Source organism: Poecilia reticulata, chromosome 3 (genome assembly GCF_904066995.2).
Source record: "Poecilia reticulata chromosome 3, P_reticulata-male-v2, whole genome shotgun sequence".
NCBI classification, from domain to species: Eukaryota; Metazoa; Chordata; class Actinopteri; order Cyprinodontiformes; family Poeciliidae; genus Poecilia; species Poecilia reticulata.
Window position 1 is genome coordinate 2,734,841 of NC_088832.1, and position 16,204 is coordinate 2,751,044.

Here is a 16,204-nt window from a genome sequence, read left to right on the forward strand (position 1 = left end):
TCCGGATCCGAACAAGCGTTCGGGGTCTGGGTCGTGTTTCGGGACCCTGGTAAGGCACATGACAGTGGCGCTGAGGATGATGATGTTGGAGCAGCCGATGAAGATACTCGCGTCGGGCGGGGCTGAGCGGGGGATGAGCGAGGGCTGAGACCCTCGACAGAGAACCGGGCCTAGGGGACCGGGACTTTGGTCCAGGCCTCCGGGAGTGACATCACCCGAACCGGGGGCATCCCAGGAGCACGATGGTGCCAGTCCCGGTTCGTTTGGACCGCGGGAAAGGGTACTTTTGACCCGACTTCCGGTAGACGGTTAAACACCCATAGACGACCGCAGGAAGGTCCTGGAGCGAAACGGAGGCCACCCTAGTAATCCCCGGAGCGGCCCGGATCCAACGGTGTACGGCATGAGCGGGTTCCGGGCCTTCCGGACCGCCTACTCGCCCCCCCCCCGGGCCCGCTTAGGCGCAAATCGCTTAAAAATTCGTTAAAAATCGGGGGAACGTCCTAGGCGAAATCGGAGACCACCGGGGCACTCCTGGGACTCGCCCGGTTCTTCCAGTATATAGTTTGCCTAGGTTCCGTACGAATTTGAAATCCGGGCCTGGAGCAACAGAGACATCCAGGCCTGCAGAACCAGGCTGGGACATCCAGGCAGAGACATCCAGGCCTGCAGAACCAGGCACAGACATCCAGGCCTGCAGAACCAGGCTGGACATCCAGGCAGAGACATCCAGGCCTGCAGAACCAGGCACAGACATCCAGGCACAGACATCCAGGCCTGCAGAACCAGGCACAGACATCCAGGCACAGACATCCAGGCAGAGACATCCAGGCCTGCAGAACCATGCACAGACATCCAGGCCTGCAGAACCATGCACAGACATCCAGGCCTGCAGAACCATGCACAGACATCCAGGCCTGCAGAACCAGGCTGGGACATCCAGGCACAGACATCCAGGCCTGCAGAACCATGCACAGACATCCAGGCACAGACATCCAGGCCTGCAGAACCATGCACAGACATCCAGGCAGAGACATCCAGGCCTGCAGAACCAGGCTGGGACATCCAGGCACAGACATCCATGCACAGACATCCAGGCCTGCAGAACCAGGCACAGACATCCAGGCACAGACATCCAGGCCTGCAGAACCATGCACAGACATCCAGGCCTGCAGAACCAGGCTGGGACATCCAGGCCTGCAGAACCAGGCACAGACATCCAGGCACAGACATACAGGCCTGCAGAACCAGGCTGGGACATCCAGGCCTGCAGAACCATGCACAGACATCCAGGCACAGACATCCAGGCCTGCAGAACCAGGCTGGGACATCCAGGCCTGCAGAACCATGCACAGACATCCAGGCAGAGACATCCAGGCCTGCAGAACCAGGCACAGACATCCAGGCACAGACATCCAGGCAGAGACATCCAGGCCTGCAGAACCAGGCACAGACATCCAGGCACAGACATCCAGGCCTGCAGAACCAGGCTGGGACATCCAGGCCTGCAGAACCATGCACAGACATCCAGGCAGAGACATCCAGGCCTGCAGAACCAGGCCTGGACATCCAGGCACAGACATCCAGGCAGAGACATCCAGGCCTGCAGAACCAGGCTGGGACATCCAGGCCTGCAGAACCAGGCACAGACATCCAGGCCTGGACATCCAGGCACAGACATCCAGGCAGAGACATCCAGGCCTGCATAACCAGGCACAGACATCCAGGCAGAGACATCCAGGCCTGCATAACCAGGCACAGACATCCAGGCACAGACATCCAGGCCTGCAGAACCAGGCTGGGACATCCAGGCACAGACATCCAGGCAGAGACATCCAGGCTGCATGGAACTCCACATAGCCTTGACCTCCAGGCCCACACCCAGACTTGGCTCCGGGGTCAGACACAGTCTTGGAACCCCCCCACCCCCGATAGAACCAGGCTCTCCACACGAACACGTGTACCTACACTTAAGCACCCCTCCTCGGACTAAACCCAGCAGTACGCAGGCCCTGGAAGCTCGTGCCCCTGGTAAGGCAACTCAGTTTTACGATGTGGCCTTGGGTTGACCAGGGAGAGGCTACCCTCCCCAGCCTCTTCCGGCCGAGCGCCCCCTGTCCGGTCCCTGGATGGGACTTAGACTTTTTCTCGCCGTCAACTGAGAACCGGGCCTGCCAGGCCCACCGGCCGAGCACGTGTACCCACACTTAAGCACCCCTCCTCGGACTACACCCAGCAGTACGCAGGCCCTGGAAGTTCGTGCCCCTGGTAAGGCAGCAGGACTTAGATTCTGGTAAAAAAAGTTGGGTTTCTCCATAGGTTTAACTGTGAAATTGCCCCGCTGTTAACGGGCGCTGACAGGGCAATTTTGATCCGATCGCGAAGCGGCTTGGCAGGCTTTGCGATCACGTCTAGCTCTTTAAACGTACCGATTTTTATAGCTCCAGCTACTACGGTTCTTGCTGGGGGGCCGGTGCCGTTTTTAGAAATGGGGGGGTCCGGATCGACCCCACGGGGGCGTGCCTGGATTGAACAAGCGGTGGCATACGGTCCATGGGGTCGGACTGAACACCCCCACGAAGTTTCAGCTCTGTGGGACCACGTTAAGTGGTAATGCCACGCGGTTTTATTTCCAGTTACCATAACCCTAACCCTTACCCCTAACCCTAACCCTAAGATGACTAGAACAAGACTCCCTGCGTACACTGATGGCAATGAGTTCAGCCAAAAGTAAAACATTTAGGATTCCCAAAGCCACACAGAGGCAGAGCCTCTCTTTTAAGCTGATCAAACCTTAACAAAAACCTGAACCTTAACAAAATGTAATTAAATACATACTAGATTTATCTGAAACTTTATTCTTACCTGTGTGATTAGATGCAGTTTATCTAACAGGCTCCATGTTGACTTAAATTTCCTCCATCGCTTCAGACTTTCTGCTAGATGTGTCTGGTGTTCAACATAAAAAATAACATATTTTAGAGATAACAGTCAAATAAGGAAATTCATGAGTGCGGTTTCAGTATTATTTTCTTAAATATCTTACACAACATAAGATTCTTGAAGGTTTCAATAGTTTCATAAGTTCATATTTGCTGATTCGGTTCTGTATCAATGAATATTTATTTTCTCCTTTGTTTTCCTTCAGCTCAGTTAATCCTACTCATAATAAACACATTACACTTTTCTATCAGTGAAGAAAATAATCGACTTTTACATTCATGCACAACTTTGCTTTCTGTCGTATGGTATCAAAAATTAGAAATAGTTTTAAATCACTGATATAAGGATGAAAAATGTCTGATATAAGGATGTTGTGATGTTCCTGCTCCTTGTGTCCAGACATAGTTCCTACAGGGTAATAAATTGTTGGAGCAGATGGCTGGTTCTCTCCTTGGGATCGTATAGACCCAACAGTTTTACGGGTCTCATTCTGTCCTGATAACTAGTCATAGTCTTTCTCCCAGTAAATATAACTATCATCTTTGTATTTTTATTTCTAAATCCTTGTTTAACGTTATTTCCTTGTCTTCTTACTGTCTCACTCCAGTAGCAGAAACACTGACATTAAGAGACAACAATCCCTGAATTTCATTATTATCAAACTTCTCTAACCGCTGGATCAAATAATTATGAAATTGTACGTATTTATTCATAGTTTAAAGATATATACTTTTAGGACTGCCATTTAGTAAAAAGCTGCATGAGCTGTCAACTAGTGTCTAAAACTCAGTCACCATGTCTGCTCATCTTCTGAGGGAGATCAAGAGTTTGAGAAACAGCTTGCTTTGTGAAGCATCGCCTCACTGGGAGGGAATCGAAAGGCTAGCATGCCAATCAGGTGCAAGTTGGGCGGGTTAAAGTAAGAGAAACCAGATGCTGCATTCATAGCATAAAGACCAGCAAGCAAAGCTTTCACATAATGAATTCTGTAGAATATCACAGTACAGGAGATACAGGATAGAAGATTTGACTGAATCAAGACATTGTCCAGAAGTTCAGACTGGGAAGCTAAGTGGAACATTGCTAGCCAAGTATGTGGAGCAGAAAAATAGTTACTTAAATTTATGCAAACCAATTGCCTCAAAAGATTCAATTACTGCAACATGTAAAAGACAAGTGTAGTTACATTGTGTGATTTTGACAAACAATATTTTTAAACTTATCCAAAATATTATTTAATGCAAAATTTATTTTACTTTATGCTTACAGCAGCAGCAATATATTTGCTACATGTCATTACATGACAGTTGTACTGTTCAAAACCTCTCGGTTTGCCTGAGTAGAAATGGAGTAATGTCTGTGTATGTTAAAATGTGAAACATTTACCACCCAAAATCCTCACTACTTTCAAATAGTTCACTTTTTATTTTATTCTAGTTGTTGCAGACTCATCTTAAATAGATTAACTTGTAAAGCATCTTTTTTTTCTTTTTTAAATCCAAAAGTTCCTGCCACTTGTCTGTTACTACCCAATAGTAAGTCCCGCCCACTCCTCACAACCCTTTTGGACTCACTACTGCCCAGTTCTCTGTCTAACAGGTCCGGAAAACCCCCAGAAACTCGGGTCTTACCCTAGCAATAGTTTGTGGAGAATTATCTGTTTAAACTGGGGTTGGAAAGGACTCGTCTAGCTCTGACTACCTTCGATCCAGAAGTTATGACCTTTTACAGTTGAGGAGCAATCCGCTGAGTAGCCCTCACAGCGACATAACCCCTACAACCACTCCTGTTAACGGTAGCTCCTTTCCTAAAATAACGGCACTTGTTAACGGCTAGATTAAATTTAGTGACTTAGATTTAAGTCCCAAGGTCATTATTTTAGTTTTGGCTAAAAGCAACCTATAAAACATTTCTACTTTTTCCTCCCAGAATCAAACTTCATAGCTATTTCACAACCATCAAAGAACTTTAAGGTGACTCATTAATTGAATGTCCACAACATCTTTTAGATTTTCTTAAATGCTAATTATTTTATTAGTAAGGCAATTTTGCAAGGGTCAGTACAGCTTAATTCACTAGCAGAAATAATCAAATAAGTAAAATCAATAATCTAGCCTATCTTTCCCTAATGCTGACACTGAGAACTAAAAAAGGGAAACTTTGAGAGAGACGGACAGAGTTTGGCATTTTGAACCCCAGAACTGGCCTGATGATGAAGAAGGTGTTGCAGCAGCAGGAGGTTCCCAGTACAAGAAGAGTACTGACTTAGAGCAGCAGGTCTCTGGCCTCAGGGTGACTTCCTCATGCGCGTAGCGGTCCTCAGCTTCTTGTCTTGCAGCTCTGTAGCTCCCTTCTCCTCGTCTCACGATCTTTCTGGTCCCACGGAAGGAACACACCAGTTCTTCCTCTTTGCCTTTGTTCTTTGCCTTTGTCTTTATCTTCATCTTTGCCTTGGTCTTTGTCTTTGGGGGTCTGAACCCAGCTGTTGAGAGAAGTGCGATTTGAAGCCACATGTTGCGGGGCTAACGGGTTGGTCCCCATGTGCAGAACAGTCTCCGGTTCTGTGGCCCCGGCTCTTCTTCAGCTGCAGAGTTCTTTGTCCATCTCCGTCTTGGCTCGAAGCTGCCTGAAGGATCCAACCAAAGATTCCTCTGTTGCACCCACCTTATAAAGGGTTTATCCACCCTTTTGGTGCGTTTACATTGGCTAGCTTTGTTGCTGTGCCTGTCTCATTGGCTGACTGCTTGGACAGATGATCTCATCTCCGTCACTTTGGAGACCTCATGACCTGATGTCTGTTCTAATGTCCCCAAGTTGCTCAATAGTTCCTCCTACCTCTGTTTCCTGCCCAACCTTTTCTTGAAGTTTAGCAATAAGGCCTTAGTCACCTCCGCTATCCTATCAGTTCCCCTTTTCCCCTGACCTTTCACCTCCCATCTACCTTCAACACAACATCAGTGACCTTTAATTACAGTTACAACATTTTACACCTTTTCAAGTTCAATGTCGAAATCACATTTATAACCTTTTAGTTTATTTGATTCAACATTCATTTATAATGTTATAATAACCATAACTTATTAGTTACTCTTATTATAATCATAAGGTGAGTTATTACAGACATTTCTGAAAAGAAACCAATAATAATCCATTATTGTAATTATCTGATACCAAATCACAGTTACTTGTTTCACCTTTAAGTACTTCCACAAGTGTAAGAGTAAGTGTAAATATTCTTATAATCAAATCAACATCAACCACTGGTAAAAACAATATTAATTATTGGCATAATTATAAGTCATTATTTTAAGTATTTTACTCTGGGTTTTATCCAATTACTCAAAATGTTTAGATTTTATTCTTTAAAAACCTTTAATGCTTTAAAATAAGGAATGGTCTGAACTATTTTTAGCCTGATGCAAGATAGAAACTTCCTCTTTATTAAGGAAACCAGCTCTTCCTGTTTCATGACTCTCTTTCTGCCTGACTTTGATTTTTTATGATTAAATAGAAAAAAGTAGAATTAAAGCAAAGTTTGCAGGACACAATAACAACACACACAACCAGATTCATTTTATTACCGTCTGACTCTATTGTTGGGTCTTGATGTCACTGTGTAATTAATTTTAAGGTAATTTTATTTATTATTACTATTAAACTAAAATCTCCAGCATGGGGAAGTGGGATGAGCTCGACTTTTCTCGACACACTTGTTTAAGATGAGTACAAACAACAAGTTGTTGAGAATTAAGTGATGTTCACTTGAACTCTTTAATTAAGCAGAATGTTTTATTTTACAGTGAGGAAGGCCGGAGTCTAGCTTTAGCAGACGGCTGGAGGCATCTGACCCACTTCAAACTCAGTACCTGTTTACTCATTGGCAAAAATTTGGTAAGATTAAATTTAGTTGACTAAAGAAAGTCAGACGGTTCATTACGAGTGAAATCTCTTGAGGTAGTCAAGTTTCTTGTTTGTTCAGATCTTGCTAGTCATTTCCATAGTATGATTACTAATTAACAGATGTGTCTAATTGCAATCTAATTATTCAGTACACAATTTAAGTTTTATTATCAGGATTCTGTAAATAGAATATTTTCATAGTATATTTCAATCATTCCTTTCATAGTCGAAGCTCCCTGAAACTATAATTTTGTGAACTATAATTTTTATTCCTTTGAGTATCATGATATTTTACGAAATCTGACTGATATGACCTTCTTGAACGCATACTGATGCTTCACATTGATCATTTATAAGCTTATCAATTATAAGAGGTGTTTGTTTGGTGTCTGTTAGTGAACATTAATGAACAGGTAGCATCATTACTGGTCCGTCGTGGTGAAGAGAGAGCTGAGCCAAAAAGCGAAGCTCTCGATTTACCGGTCGATCTACGTTCCCACCCTCATCTATGGTCATGAGCTTTGGGTCATGACCGAAAGAACGAGATCACGGGTACAAGCGGCTGAAATGGGTTTCCTCCGCAGGGTGGCTGGGCTCTCCCTTAGAGATAGGGTGAGAAGCTCGGTCATCCGGGAGGGACTCAGAGTAGAGCTGCTGCTCCTCCTCGTCGAGAGGAGCCAGTTGAAGTGGCTCGGGCATCTGGTCAGGATGCCTCCTGGACGCCTCCCTGGTGAGGTGTTCCGGGCATGTCCCACCGGGAGGAGGCCTCGGGGAAGACCCAGGACACGCTGGAGGGACTATGTCTCTCGGCTGGCCTGGGAACGCCTTGGGATTCCTCCGGAGGAGCTGGAAGAAGTGGCTGGGGAGAGGGAAGTCTGGGCCTCCTTTCTGAAGAGGCTGCCCCTGCGACCCGACCCCGGATAAGCAGAAGAAAATGGATGGATGGATGGATGGATGGATGGATGGATGGATGGATGGATGGATGGATGGATGGATGGAAAGAAAAATTTATAACAGTCTCACCCCTTCTCAGTTCTTTTGTGCTCAAGGGGGCTTCAGTATTTCTATGCTTACTTAATTTCACTGTGTATATATATATAAATTTTTAGATTGGTTCTGCTCTGTCCTTTATACTGCTGTAACAATGTAAATTTCCCCACTGTGGGATTAATAAAGGAATATCTTATCTTATCTTATTTGGAAATGGGACCATTACACTCCGGAAGTGAAGGGGGTGCTATTTCCTATATTTTTTGTGGTCTCCCGTTTTTATTTTCTTTTAAAATCGGATATATCTTCACCTTTAGGAAGGATTTTCACTCTCAGTATGTTTTTGAACTTCTCTCTCTTAATTACTTCAGCGCAGCTCACAGTTTTGAACAAATTCTGTAATTTTCGGTGTACTTCTAAATCTGGTCCTTAATCGCATCTTTTCGGGCCTGTTACTGCCTCTAGTGGCGTGGCGGTGGTAACACAACTAATCTAATTACACATTACTAAATCAGAATACAACATCTTTACTATTTACTATTAATTTTGGCATTACTGGCACCGTAAAAGATAAATTATCTTATAAAACACCATATTTTATCTTTTTCTTAAGGAAGTACAGCTAATTAAAACACATTAACAAGACCTGAAAGTGATTCCAGTTTCACTTAATGGCCAACCTGTTAAAACTGTGGCAAATTTTAAATTCCTTGGGTTATTCCTGGAAAGTCAGCTCAACTTTGGTGAAAACACTGGCTGTATCTTTAAGAACTGTTCTCAGAGACCCTATCTTTTATGAAGACCTAGTGATTTTTGGGTTATCCAACTAGAGGTTGTGTACGACCTCTAGTTAGGTAGAGATTGTTGAGTTAAAATGTTAAGTTTTAACATTCTAACTTGACTTTTAACTCAACTCAAGTTAAAACAACATTTTAACTAAAGTTTTAACTTTTCATCTCCTCGGCTGGTTTGCTGACATGAGCAGACTAACAGACAATCTCTTAAGAATACTTTGAATGGGAGGTATAACAGCAGGTAAAAAGTGGTGAAACCAAAAACAACTCAGTCTCAACTGTTTGTTGAAAGAATATAGAAGATGGCAGGAATATTTTAGCAGAGAGCATCCAGCATCAGTTTGAACCTCTGAGCTCATGAAGGTGTTACTGTGTTCCTCTGGGAACTACATCTATTAGAAGTAATTTATTGACAGTGCAATAATTAATCTTAAGGGAACTAAATGATAACATTTACATATAGCGTGCTGCGTGTTTTGCTCTATTCACAAATTGTTAATGATATTCTATGAATATGATTTATCGTTTTACAGTCGAAGGAAAATTTCCACGTTGATAGACACGGACATGTTAGACATGATAGACATGATAGACATGTTCATCTTATTTTTTCCTATGTATAAGAGTCTACCAATAAAAAGTCTCTCAGAATAATATACATAGCACCATAAAAACAAAAATGTGAATTTTTGCTTATATCTGATAAACAACCCTGGTTTTAACCACCTGGGTTGTGTTAAGGAAGAATTTTTATACAATTAAATTTAGCAAAAAAATCTGGCTCTGATTCTTCCTGTTGATCCCGGATTCTGTCGCTTGGCCATGTGTGGGGACAAAAACACAACAATGCGTGTTGACGTCACAGAATTACGGAATTTAATCCAATCAGAAGAAAGTACAAGATAGAACAGGAAACTGGAGAAAACACAGATACAAACATTGTTACCTGAGACAAGAAGAAGAGACATAACAAGGACGTCCTTGGAGAAAGAGCTGGTGCAGAAGTCAAATAAATCAGCTTTTTCTGAATTGTTTCCCTTGTGCACAAACTTTTATACCTGTAGGCGTGTTTTCCTCTTTAATGTATTCAAAAAGGCGTTTCTCTACTTGACCAACTGGAAGGCATCTCTGGCTCTTTTTGAATTTAGAAAGTCCCTGCAATTTGTTCACAAGATCAAACATCTTTTGTTAAATAAGGTGGAAGCAGACTCTCTGAATTCATGGTGGTTTATGTCTTTCACAGATCAGTGTGAAAAGCTAGAACTTCCTACTGATTGTTTCCAGACAGACAAAGAGCAGATCAGAGATCTTGACAAACCATCTGCTTTAACTACAAGTAAAATAAAAATCAATAGGTGAGAATATGTTATAAATTTTAAAACTATAATTAAGGTATTTCAATCAAGTCATGATAAATTCTAAAACTAACTTATTTTAAATTTATTTTCTTAACACTATCCGGCTCTACAGCCATCTGGGCAAAGAGAAAGATGAAGGAACCTCACAAGTAGCTGTGAAATTCTGGTTTCTCTTCTGCTCTGCCAGGAACAAACCTTTAATACTGTATTTTAATTCAATGAAAAGTTCTCCAAAAACCCAATTTTGTTCTTCTGCACTCAGCATCTCCAAAGTTTAGTCCTGATATCAAACCAAAAGCAATAGACAATATTAACAGAAAATAATGGAGTACAATTCCTGTTTCTAATTAGGAATTAGAAACAAATAAGAATTAAGACATTCATTCACCATAAACCTAAGTATTTTCTAATACTAAACATAACATTTTCATTTGATTCTAATATAGTCAGAAATAATACAATTTCAAATACATTCATCATTGACTAAATTAATTCTAAAACAAGATAATAGAATTTTCAGTCAAAACATGTTATTAATAACTAAGAAAAGTATCTTACAAATTAAATGTTAGTGATTTAAAACATTTTATGTTATATTAAATTTTTTGCACCATGTCAGATGTTAGTTTTGGAAGACTTCTCATCCTGGACCAAAGTTCCCTTTCTCACAGTAATTCAAGTGATACTGTCCTCCACCTTCCTGCATATGTTAATTTACGACCCCCAAGGGTTCTGAGCAGAAACTCTCCTGCAGATCTATTTCAATACTTACCCAGCAATAGTATTTGTTTCAAATCACTAACAGAAACCTGTTCAAAATTAAGAAATTTGTTCTAAAAGGTTTAAACTGTTAAACACTAAAAATAGTCATTTTTCCTCAACAGTTGTTATTCTTCTGTGTACCTAATTAATTAGTTGTTACTGACTTTTGCTCAATTCAATTTCTTACATATACATTGCAAATTGTATTTTTATTATAGTTGATCATGTTGTTTTTTATGTCTCCTTATTTATTTTGTTCCTTCTAGAATTGATTGAGCTATATAGATATAATTTATAAAGTATAAAAGTATTGTTTATGTGATTTATTTAATTAGCTCAGCATCCTAAAGAGAAAATGAAAAAAATATGGTGTTTTATAAGGTAATTTATCTTTTACAGTGCCAATAATGCCGAAATTAATAGTAAATAGTCAAGAAGTTGTGGTATTCTGATCTAGTAATATAATTAGATTAGTTGTGCTACCACCGCCACGCCACTAGAGGCAGGAGCAGGCCGGAAAAGATGCGACTAAGGAACAGATTTAGAAGTACACCGAAAGCTACAGAATTTGTTAAAAATTGTGAGCTGCGCTGGACAAATAAAAGAGAGAAATTCAAATACATACTTAAAGTGAAAATCCTTCCTAATGATGAAGATATATCACAGATTTCAAAAGAAAATAAAAACGGAAGTATAAGAAATAGCGCCCCCTTCACTTCCGGATTGCAATGGTCCCATTTCCAAATAAGGTATGAGACTGACAGTGGCCCGTCCCCGCCACTTTCTATTTGCTGCAGAGAGGTATAACTTATCGTATTCGCCAATGCATTCCAGGCAGATTGTTCGTTCTTGACTCTGTGTTTTTTTTATTATTCCTGAAACTGAATAAATCTGACAAATAGGTCAATATGTTTTGCACGAACTAATAAATTCGGCAACAACGTATTGAAACAGCTTTATTTATCTACACTGTATTTTGATCAGGCACTACGTTAACCACCTTGACGTTTAGCACTATGGAAACATCGACTCCAGGCATACATTTTCACCAGTTAATCTAAATTCCGGTGGATCACGAACACCGCATGCTTCTTCCGTGAGTTTCTGTTTTTATAGTGTCACTCTTACTATGTTTAAGCGAACCTAGTACCCCAGGAGATGACGACCGTCTTACGTGAGAACTTCAAATTTAAATTATTTAGGTCTGTTATTTATTTCTATAAGGAGTTTGCAATATGCTAAACCAGTGTTAGCAAGTTCCACACCAGTCTTCTTCACCTCTGCAGTCATTCATTGCACTAGCAGGGCCTGAGCAGCAGTAACACTTTAGGTGTTAACTGTTCTATTCACAAAAGAGAACTGACTCAATCTGTTAGACCCATTGTGCTGCTCAGTGACAGCCGTTGTGCTTTATCCAGACGATCGCGATGGGAGTAATCGGCCTGGATAAGATCAAAACCCTGCAGCAAAACCCGGCTAACATCAGAAATCTGTGCATCCTGGCACATGTTGATCACGGTAAGTTCACAGCCTGTTTTCTAGACCGCGCTGCCACTGCGAATGATCCTAACTTTACATTTCACTCAGGGGTTCGAGCTGACAGATTGGAGTTGGTTTTCCACAGCAGTATCAGCGGTTTTGAAGAGAATGTTGGTAGATTGTCATACAATACTTGGATAAATGACATCGATCCTCCATCTCATTGAATATAATGTTCACATAAACGGCATGAAGATGGGCCGAGCTTCACTCTGAACAGAATAATAGGTTAGATTTATAATAATGTTTTGGAGTAACCATGAAATTATTACGTGACATTAAAAATCCCAATATTTAACCTATAGATGCAGTATACTGATTGACTAACAATTAAGTAATTGATTTTCTAACATTTATTTAATGACAAACACTTTAAGAAGCTAGAGATATTTTTCATTTATAAGAGAAGCTTTCTATGTAGTTCTATTCTGTTCTATTACTATTAAATCCCTGAGGCACCCTCTGAAGAGGAACCTTAGTTGTTAATGATAAATAAAATGTGGAAATTAATACAACAGTGAAACAAAAACAACAATAGAACATGGAAAACATGGATAGAGAGTTTAAATAAAAAAAAAACTGGTGATCTGTAATCTCAATTTAGAACAGAAGCAGCAGAATTGCCACAGAGGGGAAATTCTGCTGTAACAGCAGCATCAGGAAATGAAGGTTGACACAAAATACATTGAAAAAAGATTAACAATAACAACAATACTCGTGATAATAACATACTGTACAAGATTATGACAAAGATTATTAGAATAAAAATATACTCATGATCCAAGGGAGGTGCAACTTAGTAGAATGACTTCAAAAAATGCATGTAATGTGCAAATTTGTTGGCTTTCTTGTGACATGTTTGGGATATGCAGAGAGCTATAATTTAAAAATGATTATGATGGTCATTAATAATTAAGGAAAGCTGACCTGATAAATACATTTTGTAAAATACTTTCATAAATGTGTAGTTTTTTTTTTTTACTAGCCCCCAAAATATTTCTCAAGTGCTATTAAACAGATCAATGATTTTTCAAAACAGCTTTTTAAAATATGCTGGCTTTTCTTTTGGGTGCTTACATTGCATGCTTAATTTAGGCATGCAGACAACAAAATTCTCTCTCAAAACTACCAGAATAAACAGAGATAAGCACTAACCTTTTTATTTAACAAAACCACCATTGTGAAATCATATTCATTCACTTTGTAATGCTCACAGCTTGTCATCAATCAATCAAGATAAATCTAATGGTTGTACTACCTAAAGTCATCATTAAGGGTTTGAGCTGTCACTAGAGGAAGCGTCATGCAAAAAAACAAAACAATTAAGTTTAGACAGAAAACTAAAGTGGACATTATTAACTGGCCCGAACAAAGTCCTTACGTGAATCCCATTGACAATTCATAGGGTATATAAAGACCAGAGTTTATGTGAGAAAATTGGAGGAACTTGAAAGACTGACCAAAGAAAAATGAGCTGGGATTCCTCAGCTCATTCCTCAGAGATGCCAGAGACATTTTCCAAACTCCAATAAATGATTGCATCCTGGATCACAATTGACTATTGGCACCAGCCTGTCTGATAACTTTGACTCTGGTATTTAGTTTAGTTTTTGGTTTTTGTGAAAAAATTTGGTTTCTGTGTGCAAAGCAAATTAATGTAAACATCCAAAATAAACTGAGGGTGTTTTAGAAAAACTGTATGTACATTTAACTCCATGGATGAATCTTAAAGCAATGTGACTTACAGTAGTTTTAAAATTAAGTTGGCTGCTCTGCTGTAAATAATTTCACAGTATTTCAGATCAGAGGGGAAAACCAAAATTAGGATATTTTTTCCTGTAAAATGTGGGAAGCTTACCTATTTCTGTTGGGAAACCCCAGTTTCTCACTTTAGATACCAGTATGAGCTTTTACAGGTTAGCTTTGCTTCAACACAGAAGTGTTGTCAACAGAAAATCTGCATATAGACATGCATAATTAATGTTTAACGCATGTTTTTTAAAATTCTGGAAGTATTTATAAAGGAGATGAATTGATCGCTGCAGGACAGGGTCATCAGCATACAGTTGTAAATCAAAATGGTGTCCTCCAGATATTCTTCTCAGGGCCCACTACACAACATGTTTTAAGTGTTTCCTGCTGCTGCTTATCGAGGTTCATTCAGACATTTGTTTTTTGTTACTGCTACAAATATACAATTCTTTCAGAGCATTCAAGATGCTTGAAGTCCAGAGTGAAATTTCCAGTCAGTGATAGTTTGGGCTCCATGTTATCTGCTGGTTGTGCCCTACTGGTTCTGGAATGAACTCCTGCTATTGGAGTTCACGGGAAAAACTCCAATTGTGGGACTTCACCCCGCAATTGGTGGGTTGCTGGTTCAATCCCCACTACACCTGGCTCTGTCATTGAGCCGTTGAGCAAGAAACTTCACCCGCCTTGCCTGCTGGTGGCAGTCAGAGGACCATAGAGATGCTAATTTTATTTTCAAGCAGAACTTGGTACAGACCCACTCTTCCAAAGGCAGCATATGTTGCTTCAATGATCATAGTGGCAAGCTAGCTTGACATATAAACTCCAGAATCTATGGAACATTATCAAGAGGAAAATCAGACACCCGACCCAACAAGGCAGATGAACTGGAGGCAGTTAGTAAAGCAGCCAGAACACATCAGTATAACATGGAGCAGATCGCCTCCTTACCATGCTTCATTGATGCAGTAAATCAATCAAGGGAGCCCCAAACAAGCATTCAATTCAAATAAATTAGCATATTTTCGGAATGCTGACATTTTTGTTTAAAAATTGTTTTATTGATCTTACGTAATATTCACATTTTCAAAATGATATCAAATAAAGGCTTGAAATATTTATTGTATATACAAGCTTTACTTTCTGAAATTAGTCAATCATCTGGAATTTTTTTCCAGATATTCTAATTTATTTTTTTGCTGTACCTGTACAGCTTACATTGGTTTAACAAACTGAATTGGAAAAACTATAAAATCCTTTGTTTATCTTATCAGGTAAAACCACTCTGGCTGACTGTCTGGTGGCGAATAATGGGATCATATCAAGTCGATTGGCTGGGAAGGTAAGCTGGAGCAGTAGGAACCCTGCTCCATCACATCAGTAATTGCTGCTTTCTGTGCCACTGAGCTCTGTGGTTTTTGTGCTGGTTTTCCAGCTGAGATATCTGGACAGCAGGGAGGATGAACAGGTTAGAGGAATCACCATGAAGTCCAGCGCTATCTCTCTGCACTACAGCACAGGTACTGTCCATTTTATTGTGTGAAATAAGTATTTGATACACCAGAAAAAAGAAACCAACATAACAGAACACCACAAGCTCCATCTGGGCCCAGCTCAGATGAAGCAACTGCACCTACTGGAATATGCTAGTCATATTCTACACACCCCCTAGCACATACAAACCAAGAGGTGGCGCCCTGGAGCACACCGTATACACCATACACCAACCATAAAAGATAGTCCCTGTTGCTCAAGGTGGTCCCTGATCTCGAGTGAGAGTGCATACCCTTTGAGGTACCTAAATGTGGGCAGGGAACCAATCGTGGTGGGCCTGAAGCCTCAAAGAGTGAACCCACAAATTAATATTTGGTACAGAAATCTTTGTTTGCAATTACAGAGATCAGACGTTTCCTGTAGTTCTTGACCAGGTTTGCACACACTGCAGCAGGGATTTTGGCCCACTCCTCCATACAGATCTCCTCCAGAGCCTTCAGGTTTCGGGGCTGTCGCTGGGCCACACGGACTTTAAGCTCCCTCCAAAGATTTTCTATTGGATTCAGGTCTGGAGACTGGCTAGGCCACTCCAGGACCTTCAGATGTTTCCTACGGAGCCACTCTTTAGTTGCCCTGGCTGTGTGTTTTGGGTTGTTATCATGCTGGAAGACCCGG

General features: G+C 41.0%; 1 protein-coding gene across 5 annotated transcripts in view; it reads left to right on the forward strand.

Moving 5' to 3' along the window:
* Window positions 1–11,529: 11,529 nt before the first annotated feature.
* The window catches only part of efl1 (elongation factor like GTPase 1), a 41,784-nt gene continuing 37,109 nt past the window's right edge, over window positions 11,530–16,204 (forward strand). Inside the window, exons 1-5 of one of the 5 annotated variants that reach the window (XM_081604916.1) lie at window positions 11,532–11,548; window positions 11,732–11,843; window positions 12,166–12,265; window positions 15,310–15,377; window positions 15,471–15,555. In XM_081604916.1, the coding sequence (XP_081461042.1) occupies window positions 12,175–12,265; window positions 15,310–15,377; window positions 15,471–15,555 (244 nt within the window). In that variant the 5' untranslated portion in view covers window positions 11,532–11,548; window positions 11,732–11,843; window positions 12,166–12,174. The other 4 variants (XM_081604917.1, XM_008405092.3, XM_008405091.3 and 1 more) reach the window with 4 other exon arrangements.